The sequence below is a fragment of the Triplophysa rosa genome, linkage group LG8 (assembly GCF_024868665.1).
Source record: "Triplophysa rosa linkage group LG8, Trosa_1v2, whole genome shotgun sequence".
Lineage (NCBI taxonomy): Eukaryota > Metazoa > Chordata > Actinopteri > Cypriniformes > Nemacheilidae > Triplophysa > Triplophysa rosa.
The window spans coordinates 5,456,271-5,477,129 of NC_079897.1; the positions used below are offsets into that span (position 1 = coordinate 5,456,271).

The window sequence follows — 20,859 nt, forward strand, 5'->3', positions numbered from 1 at the left end:
AAACCTGTATATGTCGTCTGTGGAACACAAAGATATTTTGAGAAATGTCTTAGTGGTTTTGTCCACACAATGGAAGTCAATGGGGTCCAGTGTTTTGTTAAAAGTGTGCTTCGAAATATAGTCTTGGAATGATGACGAGGGTGAATAAATGATGAAAGACTTTTTGGGTGAACTATCCCTTTAACTTAAGCGTTTCTGTTGACACATTTGCAATCATTCTATTTTCAACTTTTTCTTTTCGATTCTAAAACTACACAACCCATAAGAGTTTGTGAATGTAATCACACAGCGAGACAGAAGTGCAAAGAAAGGTTAATCTTTATTACTCATTAAACATGACTTGTATTAACCAATAAATACGAAAGAGGAAACCACATGCAACTGACAGATCTCTGCTGCCATCTTGCGCAACACAAGTTAAGGCATTCAAATTTTCTTGACACTGCTGTACCTGGTGTAACATTGATCACAAATACCCATCCGACGTCACTACTACAAAGCATGAGGTTAAAAAAGTTGCTTGTCAAATAATAGGATTATACATTCATACCAGCATCAGAATTTCTAACTGTTCTCATGTATGGCTTAATTTATTTGCGTCCTAACAGTTAACATCGCTGTAAATCACACAGCCAAAATACCTCATTTAGTGCACTGTGATCAGTTTTGACTCCTTGCTCTATGAATGAATGAAACCATCCGCTCATGTAACATTGATCTACAGATTCCCGGAAACTCAAACGGAATAGGACGATCCCCTTATTTCCCATGTGCGCCAATCTTTAAGTGTCATGGTCAACGCTGGTTGACCACACAACATCACTGGTTCTTTACAAATAGAACCAGGATTAAGTTTCTTACAAAACCATTTTGCTGCAAATACAAATCATATCAAACATACTGTATAATTATCAACTAACATACATTGGGGAAAAAAGCTATTCTGAATTTGAAGTGCCCCCTTTGTATGCCAGGTAATGTTAGAGTACATTGTCTAGATACACCTAATGAGACGGGGACACTAGGATGAAATTCACAACACAGTGGATCAAGGGTATCAAAAAAAAGTACAGTCACTCAGGAAGTATGAAATCCTGTACAACCCAGAGATTGCATTTGTCGTCATCTCTTTCATACACCAGCGACGTGCTCATGTGTCCCTTCTGGCCTTCTTCTTTTTAACTTGTTTTGGAGACTCCCAGCTCTCCTCTGCTTTTTCTAAGAGGGGAAAAGGAAAGTATTTTATAACTTGAAATAATCAAGTTTTGTTCACAGAAACACCAATGAAATCCAAACTTGCATCCAGAGGTGTAAAGAAGCCCTTCGGTCGCTCACATGCAGGCATCACAAGCTAAATTTGAACTTGTGTCCCCATTGTGTACAGGTTCATAGAAAAGCATTACTGCAATGGTAAATATTTGTTTTTGTTTAAGATTATAGTCCTCAGATGTGTGGTTAAACAGTAAATCCCAGCACTGTGCTCATATTTACAACAGGCCTTACCGCAGACCTTTATGACATCGACAATGTAAATATACACAATAGAGCTTGTTTACAAAGGGAAGCATTCGGAGCACAGCTCCCATTGCACAAAATCCCATTGTTATTGACATTACAACTACATCTAAAATTTAAATACCATTAATACTTTTCTTTCATTGTCTAGACATTTCGCTCTTAAATTTCCCTTTGCATTTTGATTTATCAAACAACGTGGTCTTTTTTAAATTATGCACATTTAGACACAATGTTAGAGTAGACAAATAGATTACATTTACATTTGTGCATTTGGCAGACGCTTTTATCCAAAGCGATTTACATTGCATTATACTACAGATTAGTTTCTAATTATGTGCAATCCTTGGTTACAAGAATTCTTCTAAATATCCTTCTCTGTGTTCACAAGAACAAAGAAATTGATACAGATTAGGAACAAGTCGACGGTGAGTAAATGATGACAGAAATTTTACTTTTGAATCAACTGCGGTCATTTTACACAGAGGTTTACCCTACTTTGTGTTGGTACAGGTGCGGGTTTGTCAGTGGACTCGGGTCCACCCATCCTCTGCTGTGTTTGTGCTGGAGCTGATGATACGGCACATGACGGCACCTCCACACGTGTCTGTGGGTGAGTATGACACGACTACATGACCCGCAGTCTGACCACTCTCTGGTATCTTGTTATTGTTGTACATTTTTTGATAAATGTTCAAAAAGAGAGATGTCTCACCGAGGCGTCACCAGCAGCTAAGTTGTTTCCCGCCGTGCTCTTTGCCTGCAGTCCTGCGCTCGGATCTTTTTCTGTCTTCACCTGGGACTGAATCTGATACAGATATTTACACAAGAAATGTTTTGCATTCGTTTTAAGCTTAATCATCAATACTGTTGACTACCAAAGAAAATAATGTACTAAATGTTTTACTGTAACAGTTGCAATAGAAGTAAACCGGTCTAGTGTTCGGAAGGGTGATACGTGAAGTGTGTATTTTTAAGGCACTCAAATGAATTAAGCAAAACCCCATTTGTAATTTTAGCAGTTGTTTAAATTTTTTTGGAAGTGGAACTACTTTTATATGTGGATGAACGTCTGGTTATGCATTACCAAAATAATTACTGCGTGGATTTGCTTAACAGAAATTGTGTCACAAAGAATTCTCAAAGTTAAAAATATCATCCGTAACTACATGGATGGGTCATTCACATTTATTCATTCATCATTACATTTGTTTATTTAACAAATTCTTTTTTAAAGAAAGTCAAAAAGCAAATGTCACACTTGTCTCATAGCATTTTTACATTTACTGCCCTGTGATTTTTTTGCTTGTGGTGATAAATATCATTCAATACCATTCTGGGTTATTTTAGTAATATTCTCACCGGAGCAGATGGTCCAGCATCATCAACCTTCTTCTTTTTCTTCTTCTTCTTTTTAGCTTTACCACTGCCAGGAGGACCTGCTTCATCTTTCTCCTTCTCAAGATCAGACTCCTGTTGAATGCAGAGAGGTACAAACTTCTTTCATAATAACTGCAAACCATACGTCGCATTTTCAATTTAGATCCAGCCTTCACGCCAAACAAAATATGCAAACTTTAATATTGGACATGATGCGATAAACATCTTCAATATGCGCAAGATCACATTTCCACATATTTTGTTAAATGACACCACTACAGCTTTGAGGACTGACTTGTGGCGCTTCTGGGATCGGCTGCTCTAGGGGGACTGCGCTCGCTGACTGTTGCTCCACATAGTTCCCCCATTCCTCCGATGGAGCGTTCCAATCGCACGACGGGTCTGCCGCGCTGTCTTAGGGACACAACACAACGGCAACTCTTAACAGGTACATTACCAAGCAAGCGTAGATTTTCGGGATGAGGTAGAGATTCTTACTCAGTCCAGACCACTCATCATCCAGCTGCACAGGGGGCTGCTGAGGACCCCAGCTCAGGACAGGGACTGTAAACATACAATCAAAAACAATTGTGGAATGTGTTTAAGATAGCATGCAGAAATCACATTCAACATTTTATTATGTGACACTTCAACGTAAAAAACTTTTGGGAAAATACTGGGACTTAATCTCTCTGTTGAAATGTAATTGGCTCGTGACAAAGGCTTGACTTCCACCTAAAGCACTAGACCAGGAGCTCAGATTTCATAAAGAATACTCACCAACGGTTAATCCACTGAATGACACTGGAATATGAGATCCATCCACAATGGTCCATGAGCCTACATTAAGGAAATTGAGATAATTTATCTAATAATATCAAAATAAATTATTAAGACATGTACTGGTTTAAGAGGTAATACTACCTTAAACTCATTTTCAGTACCTTCCATGTCCTGGGGCCAGACAGAGGGTTCAGCTGGCTGACGCTCAGTAGAGAGACTCAAGGTGGTCCAGCTCTCGGTCTGAACATTGGCCATCTGAGGAGGAAGCTGTATGCTGAGGTCACTTCTGCCAGAACCATTAAGAGACAGCACCTCTTCCCAACACGGAATCACTAGAAGATCACAAGAGAGGTTTGGTCAATGTTGATGCAAAAACATATTTGGGCAATCTATCAACATTAAGTTTATAAAATAATGGTTTCAAGGGATACTTGACCTTCAAAATGAAAATTCTGTCATTATTTACACACCCTCTTGTCATTTCAAACCTGTATGACTTTTTCTTCTGCAGAACACAAAAGAAGATATTTGGAAAAATGTTAATAACAGAAAACCGTCGGTCCCCATTGACTTGCATTGATTTTGTGTCTATACAACAGAAGTCAACGGGGACCGACGGTTTTCGGTTACCAACATTTTTCAAAATATCTTCTTTTGTGTTTTGCAGAAGAAAGAAGGTTTAAAATGACAACATTTTCATTTTCAAGGTGAACTATTCCTTTAAGGCTAGCTTTTAGCAAACGGCGATAAATGTGTGTAGTGATAGCTTATTTTATCAGTCGATTGATCACCTTGAGGATCGACAGGTTCTCGTACATATTTTGCTTCAATTTCAGGTGTTTTCGCTATAAAGTGAAGAAAAAGAGAGCATTGAGCAAAATTGCCAATCAATTTTGTGAAAATGGCACCAAATTAGCAAGACAGAAATAGTAAATTCACTTTGACTCCATACCCTCTACTTCTTTTTGGATGACAGGTGTAGAAGCAGTGGTCTTGATGGTGGTTTCCGGTTTTTCCGGTGCAGTTTGGACTTGCTCCGTGGTATTAATGGCACTCGAAGTGGCTGTTGCTTCTGGGCTAGCTGACCCATCACCTGGAGTTTTGTCCTTCCGTCGCTGTTGCCGTTTCTCGCGGTTGCTGACCTTGGTCTCCCAGGTACCTGACATGTGACAGGATTATCATGACAGTTGCACTATCCACTGTGGTAAAATAAGCAAGTTCTAATCTAGTAAATGCTTTCTGCGTGTACTGATTTATGGACGTTATATCCAATCACAATATACCTTCATCGGGTTCTTTGCCATCACCAGATGTAGAGGACTTGTCTTTAACAGAGGCCTTTTGCTTTTTCTTATTCTTCTTTGCCTGAAACAACAAAAGTAAAAGATGTTGGTTAGAATAGTTTTGGAAGAGGCTTAATCAGCACCAGACATGACGCAGCCACGCTGCAGATATCCAAATCAGATGTGCTCCATCTGCAAGTTCTGGTCACACCCATTAGAAAACGTTGTTTATTTCTTCGTGAAATGTATTAAAATGACAGAACTCAAATGTTCAATTAATGCCTGTTTAACACCTGTTTTATTCTATACATTCATTAAAATGAATGTAACCAAAAAGTCTGTCAAACCTTGTCTGCCTTCACTTCCAGTTGTTCCTGAGTGTCCAGCACTTTGGTATCTTGCTGTGGTTCAACAGCGAGACCAGCTTTCTGTGAAACATTTAGACAACTGACATTTAAAAACAATGGCCATGAGCCATGATGACTAATATGATGTGCTGTTAAATGGCTTATTGTCATTTAGCCCTGCTAAAAATGAACAGAAACCATTACAGCAGTTCTAATGAAAATTGCATTGGTTTTAATGTTAATTATAATGGTCTCTGCTAGTAATGTGTTGGGTTTTATTGGTGTGATTTTATCTGATGGATAGGAACTATTCTACCATTAACCCCTACTGGCCCAAAACACTACATAAAGTAATGTATGTGACAGTAGTTTTAATAGTAAACATTTACTGGTTCATAGTGGTTTTATAATAAAAACCTTACGAATTTGCTTTTTTCCCCCCCGTGTGTGTATTTATCATATCAGGCTCTTCAACAGCTGTTAAATTCATTATTTAAGGTGTCACTGCCCAACCCATGACAGCAGACGGTAACCAAACCTTTTCAGCATTCCTCCTCCGGTTCCTCCTCTTCGGCTCCTCTGCTCTATGATCTGCTTTCTTCGTCGGTGGCGCTGCGCCGGTGTCCGGTGTCTCCGTCAATCTCCTCGATACACCTCGGCAGACCGACACCCATAAAATCAGCATGAGTACCAGGCCGATCCAGGCCGCCAAGAGGAGCACCCATGGTGCGCATACATCGGGATTCAAGCCCAAGTCTATTCCTAGCTCAGACTTCAGAAAGACGAGGCCGGACGACAGGATCTCGCGGACATATCCCGTTATCTGTTCCGCGTTTTGCGAAACGATCTCTTGCCAACCCGGTGCCATTGCGATGCGCTATGTCGGCACCGCAGGGTGACCATTCACAAAATCAGTTTCCTATGATAATTTCACAGGAAAAAGGCATTGCTTTGGCAGCCCGTCGCCAGCGTGCCACCGATGACTGCGGCCACTGCTGCTTCTGTGACTCTCCGTTCATCATCGGTTAGGTACACGAGCTGACTCGTCAACAGCGACACCTACAGGACTGGATCTGAACAGCGCTCTTGGGTTTAAGCACTGATTCATGAAAAAGTGTTGAATGTATAATTTCTTTTATTTATATTTTATTGCCATTACTAGGACAGCTTCTTACCCTATTTGGTATCTGTATTGATGCTTATATATCATGTATAAATTATGTTAATAAAGCACCTTGCATTAAACAAAGAAATGCATCTGTCAAACATCACCTTAAAGTTAGGTTAACTTTATTTGCCCTATGTGAGGAGATATTGCAGTGTTACAACAGAAAAGTAGACGGGTAAGAATATATTCATAAACACATCAACATGACACGCACGCACGCACGCACGCACGCACGCACGCACGCACGCACGCACACACACACACACACACACACGCACGCACACACACCACACACACGCACACACACAAAGAAGAAACATAATGGTAAATACGCAATGGTAAAATTTACTTGTAAGTTGCTTTGGATAAAAACATCTTAGAAATCACTACTTAACGACCACCTGCAACAACACATCACTGTTGTTGCGAGTTTTTGTTTTGGCAAGCACTATTCATAGAAAAAAAAGTATTTTTCATGTATCAAATATCAATTATAAGCCATTATAAATGTAAAAATGTGAAATGATCACATTGCTTCAACAACAGGGGCTATTTTTATCCTTTAATAGTACCCCAAAATCTTTAGATTATAGTATGAAAGAATTAGAATAACTTTTTGGTCAATTTGTTGCCACATTAAAGTGTGCAACAGTGTTCTCATTTTTATTTTTATATAGGAATATGTTTATTCTTTACGTGATCGAAGCAGTAGGTGGGTATTCAAAATTAACTCGTTGAGCAGTATATCTACAGTATACATCGGTCTCTGATTGGCACAGATGTTGGTCCACTAAGCGAACGATAGAGGGCGCATGCGCTTTCAATTTGACACGCGGCCCAAACGCCGAGGAAGAGCGAGAATTAACGGTTGGGAATGGGAAAAAGGTCTCGAGCTTAAGTCGAACCGAGGCGGGTAATCGCAGGTCGAGGCTTTTGACTGTTGCGTGCTGTGATTGTTGACAGTAGCATCTAACCGCCGTCTTTTCTGTAATGCGGCACATTATTGTATCAACTGCGTTGTGTTTTCTTCATTATTACTTTTAGTAAAGACCCATCAGCCTGTGAGTTAAGGTAACGTACGTCAAGTGGAGTCGTTGACAATGTTTATTGACTTTTGTTAACTCGTACGGTTAGCTACAGTGGCTATCTGTATTGGGTTTTCTTTGTAACATATTTAAGAAGCTTGTTGTTACAGTTGTCTGGAACAGTTTTGTCCTTTTAACGTATTTTTCTTGATAGCAGTAATAGAAGTAATAATTCAAATAAGAAATGGTTATGTAAGTTAAGAAATCAACTCTTCTGTTCTTTTTTTGGCAAACTACCTTAAAAAGACGGGTACTGTAAATGTACAATTATGTTCCCAGGGAAACAAAACATTTAACTGCACATGTAAAGGGATGCAGTAGGTCCTTGGAGTACAATAATATTCCCAAAAAGGTAAAAAAGAAATGGTTCCTGTATAGGTACCAACCCCTATTTTTTCCCCCGGAGTTAACATTGCCAACTAGGGAACTTCTAAAATATTTTTTTAACATGAAACTTAATCTCTTCGGGCTGATTTGGTTGTGTATATATTTATTTATGCTATATACTAATCACAGCACTGCTGCATTCATAGAAAATAATTTATGTGAATTGGTTTTGGACATTATGCATCTCAATCCTACTGCCTGTAGTTTAAACAGTTTTGTTTTTTAGGTTTGGGGTTTAGTTTAATAAAAAATCTTTCCACAGGTGACTGCAGTACAGATGACCACCTCACAGACATTCTCAGGTTTGTGTCCAGAACATGTTTGTTATGTATATGACTGTAGTAGATCCAGTCTCATCTTGATGTCCTCGTGCACTCCGGCAGGACATTCTGACACAGAGTGGCTGACACCGGCTGTGAATGACAAGTTCCAGAGCCGGTTTGGATGGCGTAAAAGTACAGCTGACAGTGGGGACACAGGACTGGGCACCTCTGATAACACAGAAGGTAAGAAGAGCACCACTAGCTTTTGGATAGGGTCATGTATGTTTTTGTTTTGAAAGCACATCCTTTCTCTGTGTTTGGTTCTCAAGAGATCAATCTGCAAACTCCTGTATTGATCAATCATCTTTTTGCTATATGAAAGTCTTTAAATGTGAAGCGTATGTTTGCTTATGCTTACCTATTTGCCTATGTATAAAAATGAATGACCCACAATGCAATGAGAAGTTACAATTACGGTCTCGCAGGACATTACAGATTAGTTTGTGACCACCATTTTTTTTAACTTTATCAAAACAAACATGTGCTGGCTGTTAATAGACCAGGCTGCTTTATTTTTAGTTCTAGAGATGTGATGATAGTTTTGGGACTCCTATGAGATTTGGAGGATATTATATTCCATGCCATAAATTCCCCCAGGCAGGATTGCACTTCCACTGATCAGAGGTCCTGACCTGGAGAGCCGAATGGAAACTCTGATGCTGGTCTTGTTTCCTCTTTTCCTCTGCTGTTACACAGATGTAATGCACAGAGATTAGCTGTACTCAAGTGCTTGAACATGACTTACTAAAATAAAATGTGGAGAGTACATGTAATATATTCCAAAACATTGCTTTGCTCAATTTACCAGCACTTAACATACAAGCTGGCATTGTCGGATTTGTGAGTGACTGAATTAAACTCGTATGAATCTATATGAAGAGTTTGGTTCCAAAATGAGATAACTACGTTTTAAAAAAAATTCTAAAATCCTTTTTATTATTTTATCATGTTTTATTGTGTTAGTTAGCTGTGTTTTTGGAGTTATGGCTTAAGTCAAAACAAACCAACTGTAGTTTGATTGATAATTGGAATGCACAATAAAAAAACATGATTTTTGAAAAAATTCTCATTTGGGAACCAAACTCTTCCTATCTACTGTTATTGTTGTTAATGTAATACAACTCTCAGATAAGCAACCATGGAAACAATTATAATAATAAACGGCTAATCTGTTCAGTTTTCATGAATGTGATTGTGTCACTTAGCATTGAGGTTGTTTGTAAACTAGACTCGTACTGGTTTTATTTGTTTCAAAGCAGTGGCAGAACAGAATGTCTTGGCAGCCGTTGCAGAACATTTCATGGGTTGTAAATCTATGGTGGGTGTCTGTGGTCTTCTTTGTTGAGATGGTTACAGCTTTGTTTTGTTTCTGGGTGTTTCTCGTAATTGCATTAAGCCTCTCAGTAAGAGAATCTTCGGTCTGCTCGGGGATTGTTTGAACATGCCCACAGCAGATGTTTAGAAGAGTGCCTTCAGGGCACGCTGTAAGTTTAAACACGCAGACCCTCCTGCTTCAATTGTTGTATTGGTGAACTTTTTTTTAAGGTACTTTAGCTGTATTATATAGTACTAGATTAGATGTGTATCTGTATGAGGTGAGTTGTTTAAATGTAAGAGGCCCCACATTGACACCTAACAGTGTAACATGAGCGGGCTCTATTAATACCCCTAACCTTTCTGTGTGTATTGGTTCCTCAGCTGACAGAGCTGTAGAAGAGAGAACATTGACTCTCGTAGCAGGTAGACTCACCTTGTCTGAGCTTGATGCCGTGAGACGAAGTGGGTGTGTGTGTTCTGGCAGTTTGCTCGTAACGTTTAGTAAATCCCAGAAATGCACTTGGGGGACATAGGAGTCAATATACGTTTGTTTATGGCTCACTTTTTATCAGAAAAATATGTCAGCATTTACCAGTTTCTCTGTTACTGCTAGCAAGGTGAGTAATATGTGTTTTCTGTCATTCATTTTTTTTAGGAGTTGGAGTTTTTTTTTTTCTTGGTGACCGAATAGAAACAACAGGCAATATAGAATTGTGCTTTTTATTTTTCTCATGAAATCTTGGTTTTAAAGATGTCAAACATGGTTTAAAACAAATATTTAAATCAACAAGTTTCCTTTTTTGGCATCAAAACAAGGTCTGTCAATGTCTGTGTAAAAGCATTATTTTAAAAAAACTTTAACTTGCGTTTTTAAACGAGACTGTAAAAATCTCATTACCGTTACCCTTTGAAAACTTCATAGCATGTTTTGAAAAAACGACAACAACTGAAGTCATGCAAGAGATGCCTAAGCATATTTAATAAAAATTATACATTTATTTGTGGAAAACTACCTGTATCTGTAATAAGTAATATTGTCATGGACACAGAATAATACAGAATATTGTGTTTTAAAAAATGTTTATATTTAAAGTCATTAAGGGACAGTTCACCCAAAAATAAAAATTCTGTCATCATTCACTCACCCTCGAGTTCTAAATCTGTATAAATTTCACGGAGAAAGATATTTGGAAGAATGCTTATAACAGTTCTTGGCCACCATTGACTACCATATAGTAGGAAATATTACAATGTTAGTCAATAGTGCCCCAGAACTGTTTGCTTTCCTACATTATTCAAAATATCTTATTTTGTGTTCAACAGAACAAAGAAATTTATAAAGCAAATTTTCCTGCTATGGTAGTCAATGGTGGTTAAAAGCATTCTTCCAAATATCTTTCTCTGTGTTCGGAACAAAGACATTTATTCAGATTTGGAACAACTCAAGTGTGAGTAAATGATGACAGAATTTTCATGTTTGGGTGAACTGTTCCTTTACTGCCATGATGTTGCTATTTTTTGTAAAAAAAATACCTAGAGGTTTAATAAACTAATAGTAGAGAGAAACAACTATGAGACAATTGACAAAATGTGACGATTGAAGTTTTGAAAATGTGTTAAATTGACACTAGAAAACTTGGAGAAACGTTTGGATATAAGTCCACTATACAGTATGTCTTTTTAGGAACCAATTGCCGCACTGCTTCATGCAGCTCCTTTAAAACATGGCATGTCTTTGGTTTCATTCACGTCTCACTTTGCTTTCCATTTTAGATTTCTGCAGCACTGGCAGCAGTCCGTCCTTCCAGCCCATCCGCAGTCAGATCCCCATCCCCACCGCCCATGTCATGCCTTCCACGGCCGGAGCTCTGGCCTCCAAGCTCAAGCCACGTGCCCCTGATGAGCGGGCGTCCTCCAGCTCATCCAGCTCCAAATCGTCCCTTTCCAAATCTGCGTCCTCGCCCAATCTGGATGCTCAGCATGAGGGAAATTTAGATGCCACTGCAGTCAAACCTGATTGCCTGAGCCGATATCGCAGTCTGGTGAATGGCCTCGACCACACACTTTTTCCCTCCGGAGACCAGACACGACTGGATGATGGCCACAAGTTTGACGTACCTGCCATGGAGCCCACGCTAAATCAGTCGGCTCTGCTCAGCGGGTTTTCCCCTGATGTATGCAAGCAGCTGCAAATAACTGGATTTGCAGACAATACTGGCTTGCTGGAACAGACTTATAAAGTTTTACCGGAGTCTAGGACAGGTTTTGGCTGCCCCACGGACCCCCAAAGGAATGTTTATTCGGGGTCTGGTGCCTCTGCCAGGATGTTTTCAGTACCTCAGGGCCTGCCAAATCAGGCTCTTCTGAGGGACCAGCCCAGCACTGGAGCGTACGATCTGGCCAGCTGGCAGCAGCAAAAGCAGAAACTCGAGAGTTTGCGGCTACAGGTGGAACAAATGCAGGTTCGAATTCAGTAGCTTATGTTTATGACTTTAGTGCCTGGCTTAAAAAAATTCACCTCTATAAAACAAAATGTCTATGTGAAATACATGATTATATTACAGATCTAGGTATTTATTATTAGGAATTCATTATATTCGCTTTATTTATTCTCATCTCAATCCAATTCTTGTTCTAAGGCCGTTTTTAGCTTGCTCTATATTCAGCACAAGCTTAGTACAGCTAATCCGGTTCTTTGAAGAGAATTCATTTTAAAGAGTCATTTTAACTGAGATTTCCTTCTTTATTGTAGTTAATGACAGGAGGGGGTGGGCAGTATGCCTCCCTTTATTCATCCGCTCCTCACACTGAGAACATCAAGTGGGATGCTGTCGTAAAAGCTAATGAGAACTTGCTGAAAGAGAAAGAACTCGCCATTGAAAGGTAATTGTTTTGCCAAAATAAAGGCCAATGTTGGAGAGTGATACTGCGCGGGATTCATTCTGTGTTAAATACAGTAAATGTTGTATTGCAGGCAGAAGCAGCAGATGTCTCAGCTGGAGCAGCGTCTTAGAGAGAGTGAACTGCAGGTGCACAGCGCTCTCATGGGACGTGGAGCTTCTTACCCAGACATGTGTCTTTTGAGACTGCAGGTCAGCCTACAGATATAGTTTTCTCATATAGTATCAAAGCTTAAGTGTAGTTGTTCAAAACCGCCGTTTCTGTGTGCTTGACAGGAGGCCCAGCGGGAAAACACCTTTTTGCGAGCCCAGTTTGCCGAGCGCAGCGACTGCTTTACCAAAGGTAAGCTAGAAGCGGACCGGAGACTGGCCGCGGTGGAGGTGGAGATGCAACGTCTGAATGAGATCTTGAAGGAGAGCAGTGGAAAACACGCAGAGGAGCTGAAGAAACAAGAGGAGAGGGTAAACATCTCCAAGCTTCTTCTACACATCTGATGTTGTGCACTGTTATGATTTATTAGAGCACTCTGAATTTTCATCTTGTGGTGTTTGTTCTTTAATAAAAAGATCCGCAGTCGGGACAAACACATCAACAGCTTAAAAAAGAAGTGCCAGAAGGAATCGGATCAGAACAGAGAGAAGCAGCAGCGGATTGAGACTCTCGAACGATATTTGGCGGACCTCCCTACCATGGAAGACTATCAGGCCCAGCACAAAAAGGTACAGCGCTCTTTAAAGGCGGGGTGTCCGATTTCTCATAGCCGTTGTTGATGTTCAGATCCCCAAAACAGACACACCCCTACCCCCATCTTTCGCTTTCGTCAGCGCTCGGCTCAACTAATGTCTGTCCTGTGCACTGTGCACCTTAGTGCTGATTGGCTACAAGGTTGTTTTGGTACTCGGCCCGACTTTGTCTAAACAAGCGTAATTCTGAAATCGGACACCCCGCCTTTAATGCCCAGTTTATAAAAATATAAACCCTTATTTTCCTCTGTTTTCACAGCAACTGCTCATAGCCATCAGCTTGATGTGTGTGTTGTATCGCCAAATACTATTACAACATTAATAAAAAAAGACTCCCTCTGCTGTTTCTCCAAGCTTTTGTGTCTGATGTGTGTACTTGAAACAGAAATTGTTCGTCAGGATGAATGTATATTTTCATTCAGTGACAATAGTGTCCAGTTGCTTAATCCCATGAGAACATGATCGATTTGAAAGAGTCTGCTATGGATATTATGTTGCAGCTGGAGGATGTAGAGGAGAGGGCAGCTCAGCTTCACGCCACCGTCAGAGATCTGGAGATCCAGCTGGAGGAGTCCCGCAGTGCTGGACGCAGCAAAGAGAACCAACTGGAAGAACAGAGGCGCAAGGAGAGAGAACTGCTTACAACAGTCACCAGGTAAATGACAGATTCTGGGCATCACAGAGGCACGTAGGCAACTCGCTAGAGCACAGCCAAAACCTGTGACATGGGATCTTTTATCGTTTTATTTTGGTTTTGTTTAGTCTCCAAAACAGGGTGCAGGAGAGCCTCGAGGACGGGGTGAGATTGCCTTCTCTTGACATAGAGATGCTACGAGAAGAAAACACTACTTTAAAAGAAGAGCAACAGCGACTTAAAAAGGTTCTTGTCCTCTTTGGATAACTAAAGAATTCTGTTGTTAATTAATTGGTTTTAAGCAGATTTTCATTTGCTATCATTGTTTTTCTAGGTTATTGAAAAACAACTCAGGATAATGGAACAGCTGGGCTCACAGATTAGGGTAAGGATGTAAATCCAATTTAGCACTTTTCTTCATCAAGAATAGAGCGTCTAACCCTAATCTGATGATTAGGTGCGATAAGATTTAAGATTCAGCAGGGGGCGCACTCCCCCTTTTTTAAGTTATAGCAATGAACGTAAGATGGGTTAGGGCTTTCTATGTCATAAATTGTCTATAGTTGAAGCTTATGTAAATGTTCATCCACAAGTGTGTACCTGGCTCATCACATAATTAATTAATTTTCAAAATAATTTACATATATTGTTATTGATCATCTTAGCATCTGGTTTCCAAGTGTCCAGACACTTGAGAACGATTAAGGGTGGTATTTAAGAAAGAAACTGGTTCTGAATAATAGGTTCTTGAATACCTAGTGTCAAGACTATAATTAATGTAATTCAAGTAAACCTCCATCATTGAAAGCCAGACATTTGCATCGTATCCTATGAGCAATGCATAGTAGCCTACTTATAACAGTAACTAAAGCAAAGCTATACAAACAACCTTAGCTTGTGACACTTGAAAAGCCTTATGTTAGATTATGATACAACCTGAACATTTGTTTAGTAGTTTATAGGAGATATAAATGCATAATATACACCTTTATGGCATTTTATTGTTATCTTAAGGTACACATATAGATATTAGTCAGAATTACTTGCATTAGACACGAAATGGGCTTTCTCATGGTTTTCCACCTGCTCTCTAAAAATGAGAAATAAACCAGAATTACATTTATGGTCTGGGTGGGTGATCTGGGGTAGGGTGCCATTTACTTTAAAAGAGCATGTTTACCATGTTATATTGTGTGTGTCTGTGTGTGTGGGTTGAATCAGACTCTGGAGGAGCAGATCTCTCAGGAGGACTGCAGCAGTCAGGCCCTGCGAGAGGAGGCGTCAGAGAAAGAGGAGAGTATGTTACAGTTACACGCTGCCATGAAGGAGGTTAGTTGTTTATTGTGATGCACACCTCCATTCTTCCTTTGAGAACACAAAGGGAATTTACTATTTGTGTGCATGTTTTTGTTTTTCAGCTCTCAGTGCACAACCAGGAGTTGATGGAGGACAATCTGACGTTACAGGAGCGTCTTCAAGGCGAGGACCCAAGTGGTCGGTCCAATTTGAATGCTCCTCTGCTACCCGCAGGGGCCCGGCTCACTCAAAGGCTGTATGGAGAGATGTCCGCCTGTCTGTGTGACCTCCGCTCCCTTTGCAACATCCTCACGCAACGGGCTCAGGGCCGTGACCCAAATCTCTCCATGCTGCTCGGCATTGCTTGTGAGTGCGCCCTCCGCTGTCCACAAGTTAAAGCGGAAACTAAGACTTTATTAGATAAAGCAGATTGAATTTGTTGCAGAAAATATATTTATTTTAGGATGTGTTAAATATCTGGTATCTATATCTGGTAATGTTGCAATGGTATGGACGGTACTATCCAAATGTCAAGTTGGGGAAAACAAATGCAAAGTTCAAAATCTAAGGAAGTGCTTTTAGTAATCGACCAAAAAAGTTTTGATTTATAAAATACAATGCTGAGCATATGTAAATATAAATAAAAACATTTAAATACTTTTATATATCTTATTTTTCAAACACAGCTGTCGCAATATACAAGACTTTCAAAAAATCCTACCTTTTTTATAGAAAATACAAATGTTTTGCTTTTTAAAGGATACTGTAGTATTAATTATGTTGATTATACTGTATCACCCACGCACCACATAGTACAGATTGATTTTCTTGGCTGTTTTGTTGAAATTGTTGCCAAACAGTGATTAAAGCTCATGTTGGCAGTATGCAACACGCTGTCATGGAAACTGTGTTATTTGTGCAGTTGCTGCTATGGTTTAATGACCAAATAGCGACGTTGTTGTGATGTCTGTGTTATGGGGGTTTATCAGTTGGAACAGCTCTAATGGTGTTTATTCGTGTCTCCAGCAGCTCCTCCTCCAGTAGGAGAGCCGTGGGAGGACTGGCTCAGACCTGAAGGCCTGCAGAAGAAGCTTCTAGAAGCTCAGCAGCTCCGTCGAGACGTCGAGGAGCTGAGAACCACCGTTTCTGACCGTTATGCTCAGGACATGGGAGAAAACTGCATCACTCAGTGAGCGTGGACAATACAGTGAGGGTACCTCCACATCAACAGTGCCTTTTCTTTTGATGTTGAAAGACGCTAAATGTTCTAGCAAAACCAGCCTTCCTCACGAAGGGCAGACAACACTAACAACATTAGTTTCATATACCAGAGGGCTATTTTTATACATGGTTCAGAAGATATTTTTCTAAAATTTCTGATGGCTTTTTGTGCTGTGGAAAGCAAATTGTTATTTAATATAAACCTTTCCATGTATTTGGGAACGCCTGTGATGAAGTTGACAATCAACTGAAATATTTCATCTTCATGTGCTAAGAATCGCAACTAACATGCCATATTTTTATAATGGTACAGTCTTTAGTGTAGCATGAGGATTAGACTCGATGGCAGGTCAGTTATCATCTCAGAGTAACAGAACGTGCCACATAGAACACAGCCCCTGAGGCTGAGAAATATCTCAAATAGTTCAATACCTGTAGTTTTGGCTATAATAAATAGCAAAACAACTGGTGTTTCAAAGCAGATTAGAGCCGAACATTCCCTCATATTTAATCTACAAAGAGTTTAAATATGTTTGATGTACACAGTTATATGCAGACCAATAAACAGCGTGACTTTAAACTAGCATAATGCAAGGGGTTGTAAGCATGAAATGATATCCTAGTTATAAGTCAATAGGTGGAGCTTGTCATTCATCAAGATTGTGTAAACAGATAGTTGTGGATATTTCGTCTGAGAGAATGTTGAGGTTTTATTGGTTAAACGGTATGTTTCGCTGTGCTTTTTGACTGGCTCATGAATGGCTTACAAAAGCATGTGAGATGTGATGTGCTTTGTTGAAGTTCATAATATTTGCTGTCTGGTTTAGTTATTTTTACAGTTGACAACATAACTAATTGAATATAACGTATGTAAATTAATCCAGACAAAGCCATTACGTCAAGCAAATATTTGTATTGCAGCACAACATACCAATGTAGATGCTAACCATTATTCTCATACAATATACAACTGCAGTTCAAGTATTAGAATTCTATTAACAAAATGGGACCAGATATATTGTGGAGGAGTATTGTGAGGTGAATTGTCATCTTTGGTCCAGGAACATCACTACCCAGTGTGAGCATTAATGTATCAATGCATTACACTTTTTTTTTAAATTATTGTAACCTCTCTTGAAGATTTAACACCAAACCAGCAAGAAAAACCTAAAGCCAGAATGTTTATAGCAACACTAAAAGTTTATATGCAGGCATTTGTCTTAAGTTGACTGATTTTCTAGAAATAAAGTTTTGTTTTTCAGAACCTTATCTTCATTATTCTTTTATCTGTTTATCCACGTTTAGACATTTTTGTGTAATTAATCACCCAATTTCTCAGTAGAGTGTACTGTATGCACACAAAGTCTTTTTAAAGACTGCTGAAAGATAAAAAAAAGAAGCAAATGGATCACAGCAATTTGCTGAAACAAATGGAATACTGAAACATGGTTGTGCACTATCCATTTCATGTCAGTCTCGGGTACATTCTTTTTTTCTGCTTGAGCAGATGAAAATGGTAACTTAATGAGTATGACATCCAGAAAAAGAACGTTTACATATTCATTGTAGGATAGGATATTGTTGGGCAACACAACATGACAAGATTATATAATATTTATTTGCATAATGATTTTTACAATATGTATTGTTTTAAAGCAGCTTTACAGAATCAAAACCCCAGTGTAAAAGACACATACACTACTAATAAACATAATCTATTATGACTAGTGACTAAATACAGCCGTGGGAAAATTCCAATTTTCAATTTAATCAACATTTCTAGATGCTTTGTGGCCATTCCAGTCCAGTGTCTGTTAAATTTTGACAAAATCAAACCTCAGGAGTGACAAAGTCATCCAACAGCAATGTGAACGACCGACAGCATGACAAGACACATGAAAACTGATAAAAATCGAGGTTATCACGTGAACAAATTATTTTCGACATTTCCTAAAAACAGTACAAATATTACTGTTGTATTGCTTATAAGTGAATCTGAACTTGTTTTCTTTGCAATATTTTAAGTCTGAAAAAAGACTGAGCATCTTAAAAAAAATTGGCCTGTCTCTCCAGTTTTCATTTTCTGCAAATAGAAACAATATTTTTATTTGAAACTTGGGAGAAATATTGTTAGTAGTTCAAAGAATAAAACTAAAATAATTTTACCTTACCTAAGCACATACCTATAAATAGTATATCAGGAAAAACTGAAAATAATTTTGAATGGTCCAGTGGTTCCCAACCTTTTTTCCAGGGGACCCCTATTTAAACATTCAAAATCCTTAACGACCCCCAAACCCCCTCAGACACATTTTGCATACTGACAGAAAATACAATCAGTACATATCAATCGTTACATTTTTAATAAATGCAAAAACAGCTGAATAAAACAGTTAGGGCAATATGAAACAATTCAGAATATATTTTCTTTACAACAACAGGCTCCACTTTTTCGTAAACTGTAGCACAAATACCACAAACAATTTCTAAACTGAAAATGTAAATTTCAATTAATTAGAGAAATTACACCATGTTATCAAACAAATTCATCAATTGTATTTTTAACCCCCAAAAATCTAAAAACAAATGTAAGAACAATAATATAAGAAAATAAATGGTGTGTGTGTGTGCATATTTATTCTTGCCATTTCTTGTAGCCTATCTCTGAATGATGTCCATTTTCAAGTGTGTAAGGCTTTTTAATGTGAGCTCTGGCCTTGTATTTCCTGAGCTAAAGATTGGATAGCAGGCGTGATTTGTGTGACAGCCAGACGAAAGTCATTGTGCACGTCTAGCTTGTTGCGTGCTTTGTTTTGATTGTTAACAGAGAGCTGAAAGCAGTTTCTGACAGATATGTTGTGGCAAACGGCAGGATGAGTCTGGTTGTGGCATGTTGCGCAAGATTTGGCACGAAGAAGGGTCCTTTCACGAGCCAGAACCGTTTGTACCCGTGTTCGGTAAAGAACCTCTTCAGAAGAGAATTCGTTTTAACGTCCAAGAGCTCGTCCTCCGCTTCTAAATACTCCACGTCCTTCACCTTTGCGGTAAATGCAGAGTCGGGACCACGAGGGGGCACTAGGGGGCATGGCCCGGCCACTTCAGTCACTGTGCCCCCTCACTTTTTAAATGATAAAAGACGAAATCATTAAAAAAACATTTGGAGAATGAATTTGGTTTATATTTATTAAAGAAACAACATGAGCAGAGGGTAAAAAATAATGTATTTATTCGTTAACAGAATTTAAAGACATTGTCTTGTGCTGTACTTTCATGTGTTGTTAAAAACACAAGCTAAAGGGCTGCTTGCGTCAAGCGGCAACGTTTCTGTATGCATTGCTTAACATGAAACGGGCATTATTATGCAGACGGTGACAAGTGGAGATACAGGCTGTATATCAGAAAGCAAGAGCTCGCTCTTTAGTGTTGTTATATTGATGCGATCGTTTTGTTAGACATGAAGCTCTACTGGGGAACAGTCCCCTGTATACTTTTTCTGTCACTTTTTCTTTAAAGCCTGCTTTTGACATTTTTCTATAATTTTTTTTCTATATATGCGTCTAAATTAATAATCTTCATTTATTAACTTCCGCTGAATTTATGAAGGCTATGATCGGTGTATTTCCAGTTCTTTTTGTCAAAATGTCATACAACATTTGCTCTCCTCCAAGATGATATTAAAAAATAGCTTTTCAGTTTCAGTGTCTTTCACGTCTTTTAGTTCAGTTCAATTTATTAGCTTAGAAAAAGCTATGCGAAATATGAAATGCTGTCCTCGAAATGGACATTTAGAATTGTTAAACTTCAAAACGGCAGCGCGCACTGGATGAAAAGCTTTGTATCTACAACTCGCAGGTATTGCGCACCCATAGGCAGGATTTAACTAGATTTTTGATTGTTTTATAGTTAAAAATGGCTGGCTCTCAACGAAAAAGGGCAGTGCGTGGCTGACGTGTGCGGACATGGATTTCTTCGCGCACTCGTTATGTGCGAATGTGCCGCTTTTACAAGTATGATGTGGTTAGCCTACCACGTTGCAAATAGATCAGGTTTTCCGCGATTATCTCTGATAAAAAAGTAAATTGTTAAAACTTAAAACTTGAGAAGAAAACTGGGGCATGGCGGAGTGCCGCTTCTTAACACCAGAAGAGCCGCACACTGAAACAGAACAGAGCGAGACTTAAGCCTATGTGCCGTGTCTCAACCTCGAATTGTCCAACCTGCCAGATTTTCCTACCGCAGGGCAAAATTTTGGATATAATCTAAACCACATCGACAAAATAAACAGGTAGGATGATTTTACAATGCAAAATACCCTGTCAGATAGTCCTACCAGTTTAAAATGAACACATTAAATAAATTTACCTCATAAATACCTGTCAGATTATCCTACAAGCATAAAAGAAACATGTATGATAGTAGTATATATGGGGGTCATAGTGTCAAAATGATTGACAGGTATGATTGATGGGGTCATTG

The 20,859-nt window shown here is 39.1% G+C and overlaps 2 protein-coding genes across 5 annotated transcripts in view; one reads left to right on the forward strand and one right to left on the reverse strand.

Annotated features, from left to right (window-relative positions):
* Positions 1 to 300: 300 nt before the first annotated feature.
* On the reverse strand, positions 301 to 6,343 carry mtdhb (metadherin b). Its single transcript, XM_057341005.1, has 13 exons — positions 5,847 to 6,343; positions 5,309 to 5,389; positions 4,962 to 5,043; positions 4,631 to 4,837; positions 4,470 to 4,523; positions 3,840 to 4,010; positions 3,676 to 3,735; positions 3,394 to 3,459; positions 3,191 to 3,309; positions 2,878 to 2,988; positions 2,231 to 2,323; positions 2,014 to 2,122; positions 301 to 1,218 (listed from the first exon to the last, which is right to left on the reverse strand). The coding sequence occupies exons 1-13, from the start codon at positions 6,174 to 6,176 to the stop codon at positions 1,151 to 1,153; spliced, it is 1,551 nt and encodes a 516-aa protein (XP_057196988.1). The 5' UTR covers positions 6,177 to 6,343; the 3' UTR covers positions 301 to 1,150.
* A 987-nt stretch (positions 6,344 to 7,330) lies between these two features.
* Positions 7,331 to 20,859, forward strand: part of cep85 (centrosomal protein 85) — a 17,668-nt gene continuing 4,139 nt past the window's right edge. The window contains exons 1-14 of one of the 4 annotated variants that reach the window (XM_057340502.1): positions 7,331 to 7,547; positions 8,211 to 8,250; positions 8,332 to 8,454; positions 11,362 to 12,050; positions 12,341 to 12,471; positions 12,563 to 12,680; positions 12,765 to 12,950; positions 13,056 to 13,208; positions 13,733 to 13,887; positions 13,995 to 14,112; positions 14,201 to 14,251; positions 15,088 to 15,195; positions 15,285 to 15,528; positions 16,189 to 17,652. In XM_057340502.1, the coding sequence (XP_057196485.1) occupies positions 8,226 to 8,250; positions 8,332 to 8,454; positions 11,362 to 12,050; positions 12,341 to 12,471; positions 12,563 to 12,680; positions 12,765 to 12,950; positions 13,056 to 13,208; positions 13,733 to 13,887; positions 13,995 to 14,112; positions 14,201 to 14,251; positions 15,088 to 15,195; positions 15,285 to 15,528; positions 16,189 to 16,355 (2,268 nt within the window). In that variant the 5' untranslated portion in view covers positions 7,331 to 7,547; positions 8,211 to 8,225 and the 3' untranslated portion in view covers positions 16,356 to 17,652. Of the gene's footprint in view, positions 7,548 to 7,805; positions 7,914 to 8,210; positions 8,251 to 8,331; positions 8,455 to 11,361; positions 12,051 to 12,340; positions 12,472 to 12,562; positions 12,681 to 12,764; positions 12,951 to 13,055; positions 13,209 to 13,732; positions 13,888 to 13,994; positions 14,113 to 14,200; positions 14,252 to 15,087; positions 15,196 to 15,284; positions 15,529 to 16,188; positions 17,653 to 20,859 lie in introns of those variants that run through there. The other 3 variants (XM_057340500.1, XM_057340499.1, XM_057340501.1) reach the window with 3 other exon arrangements.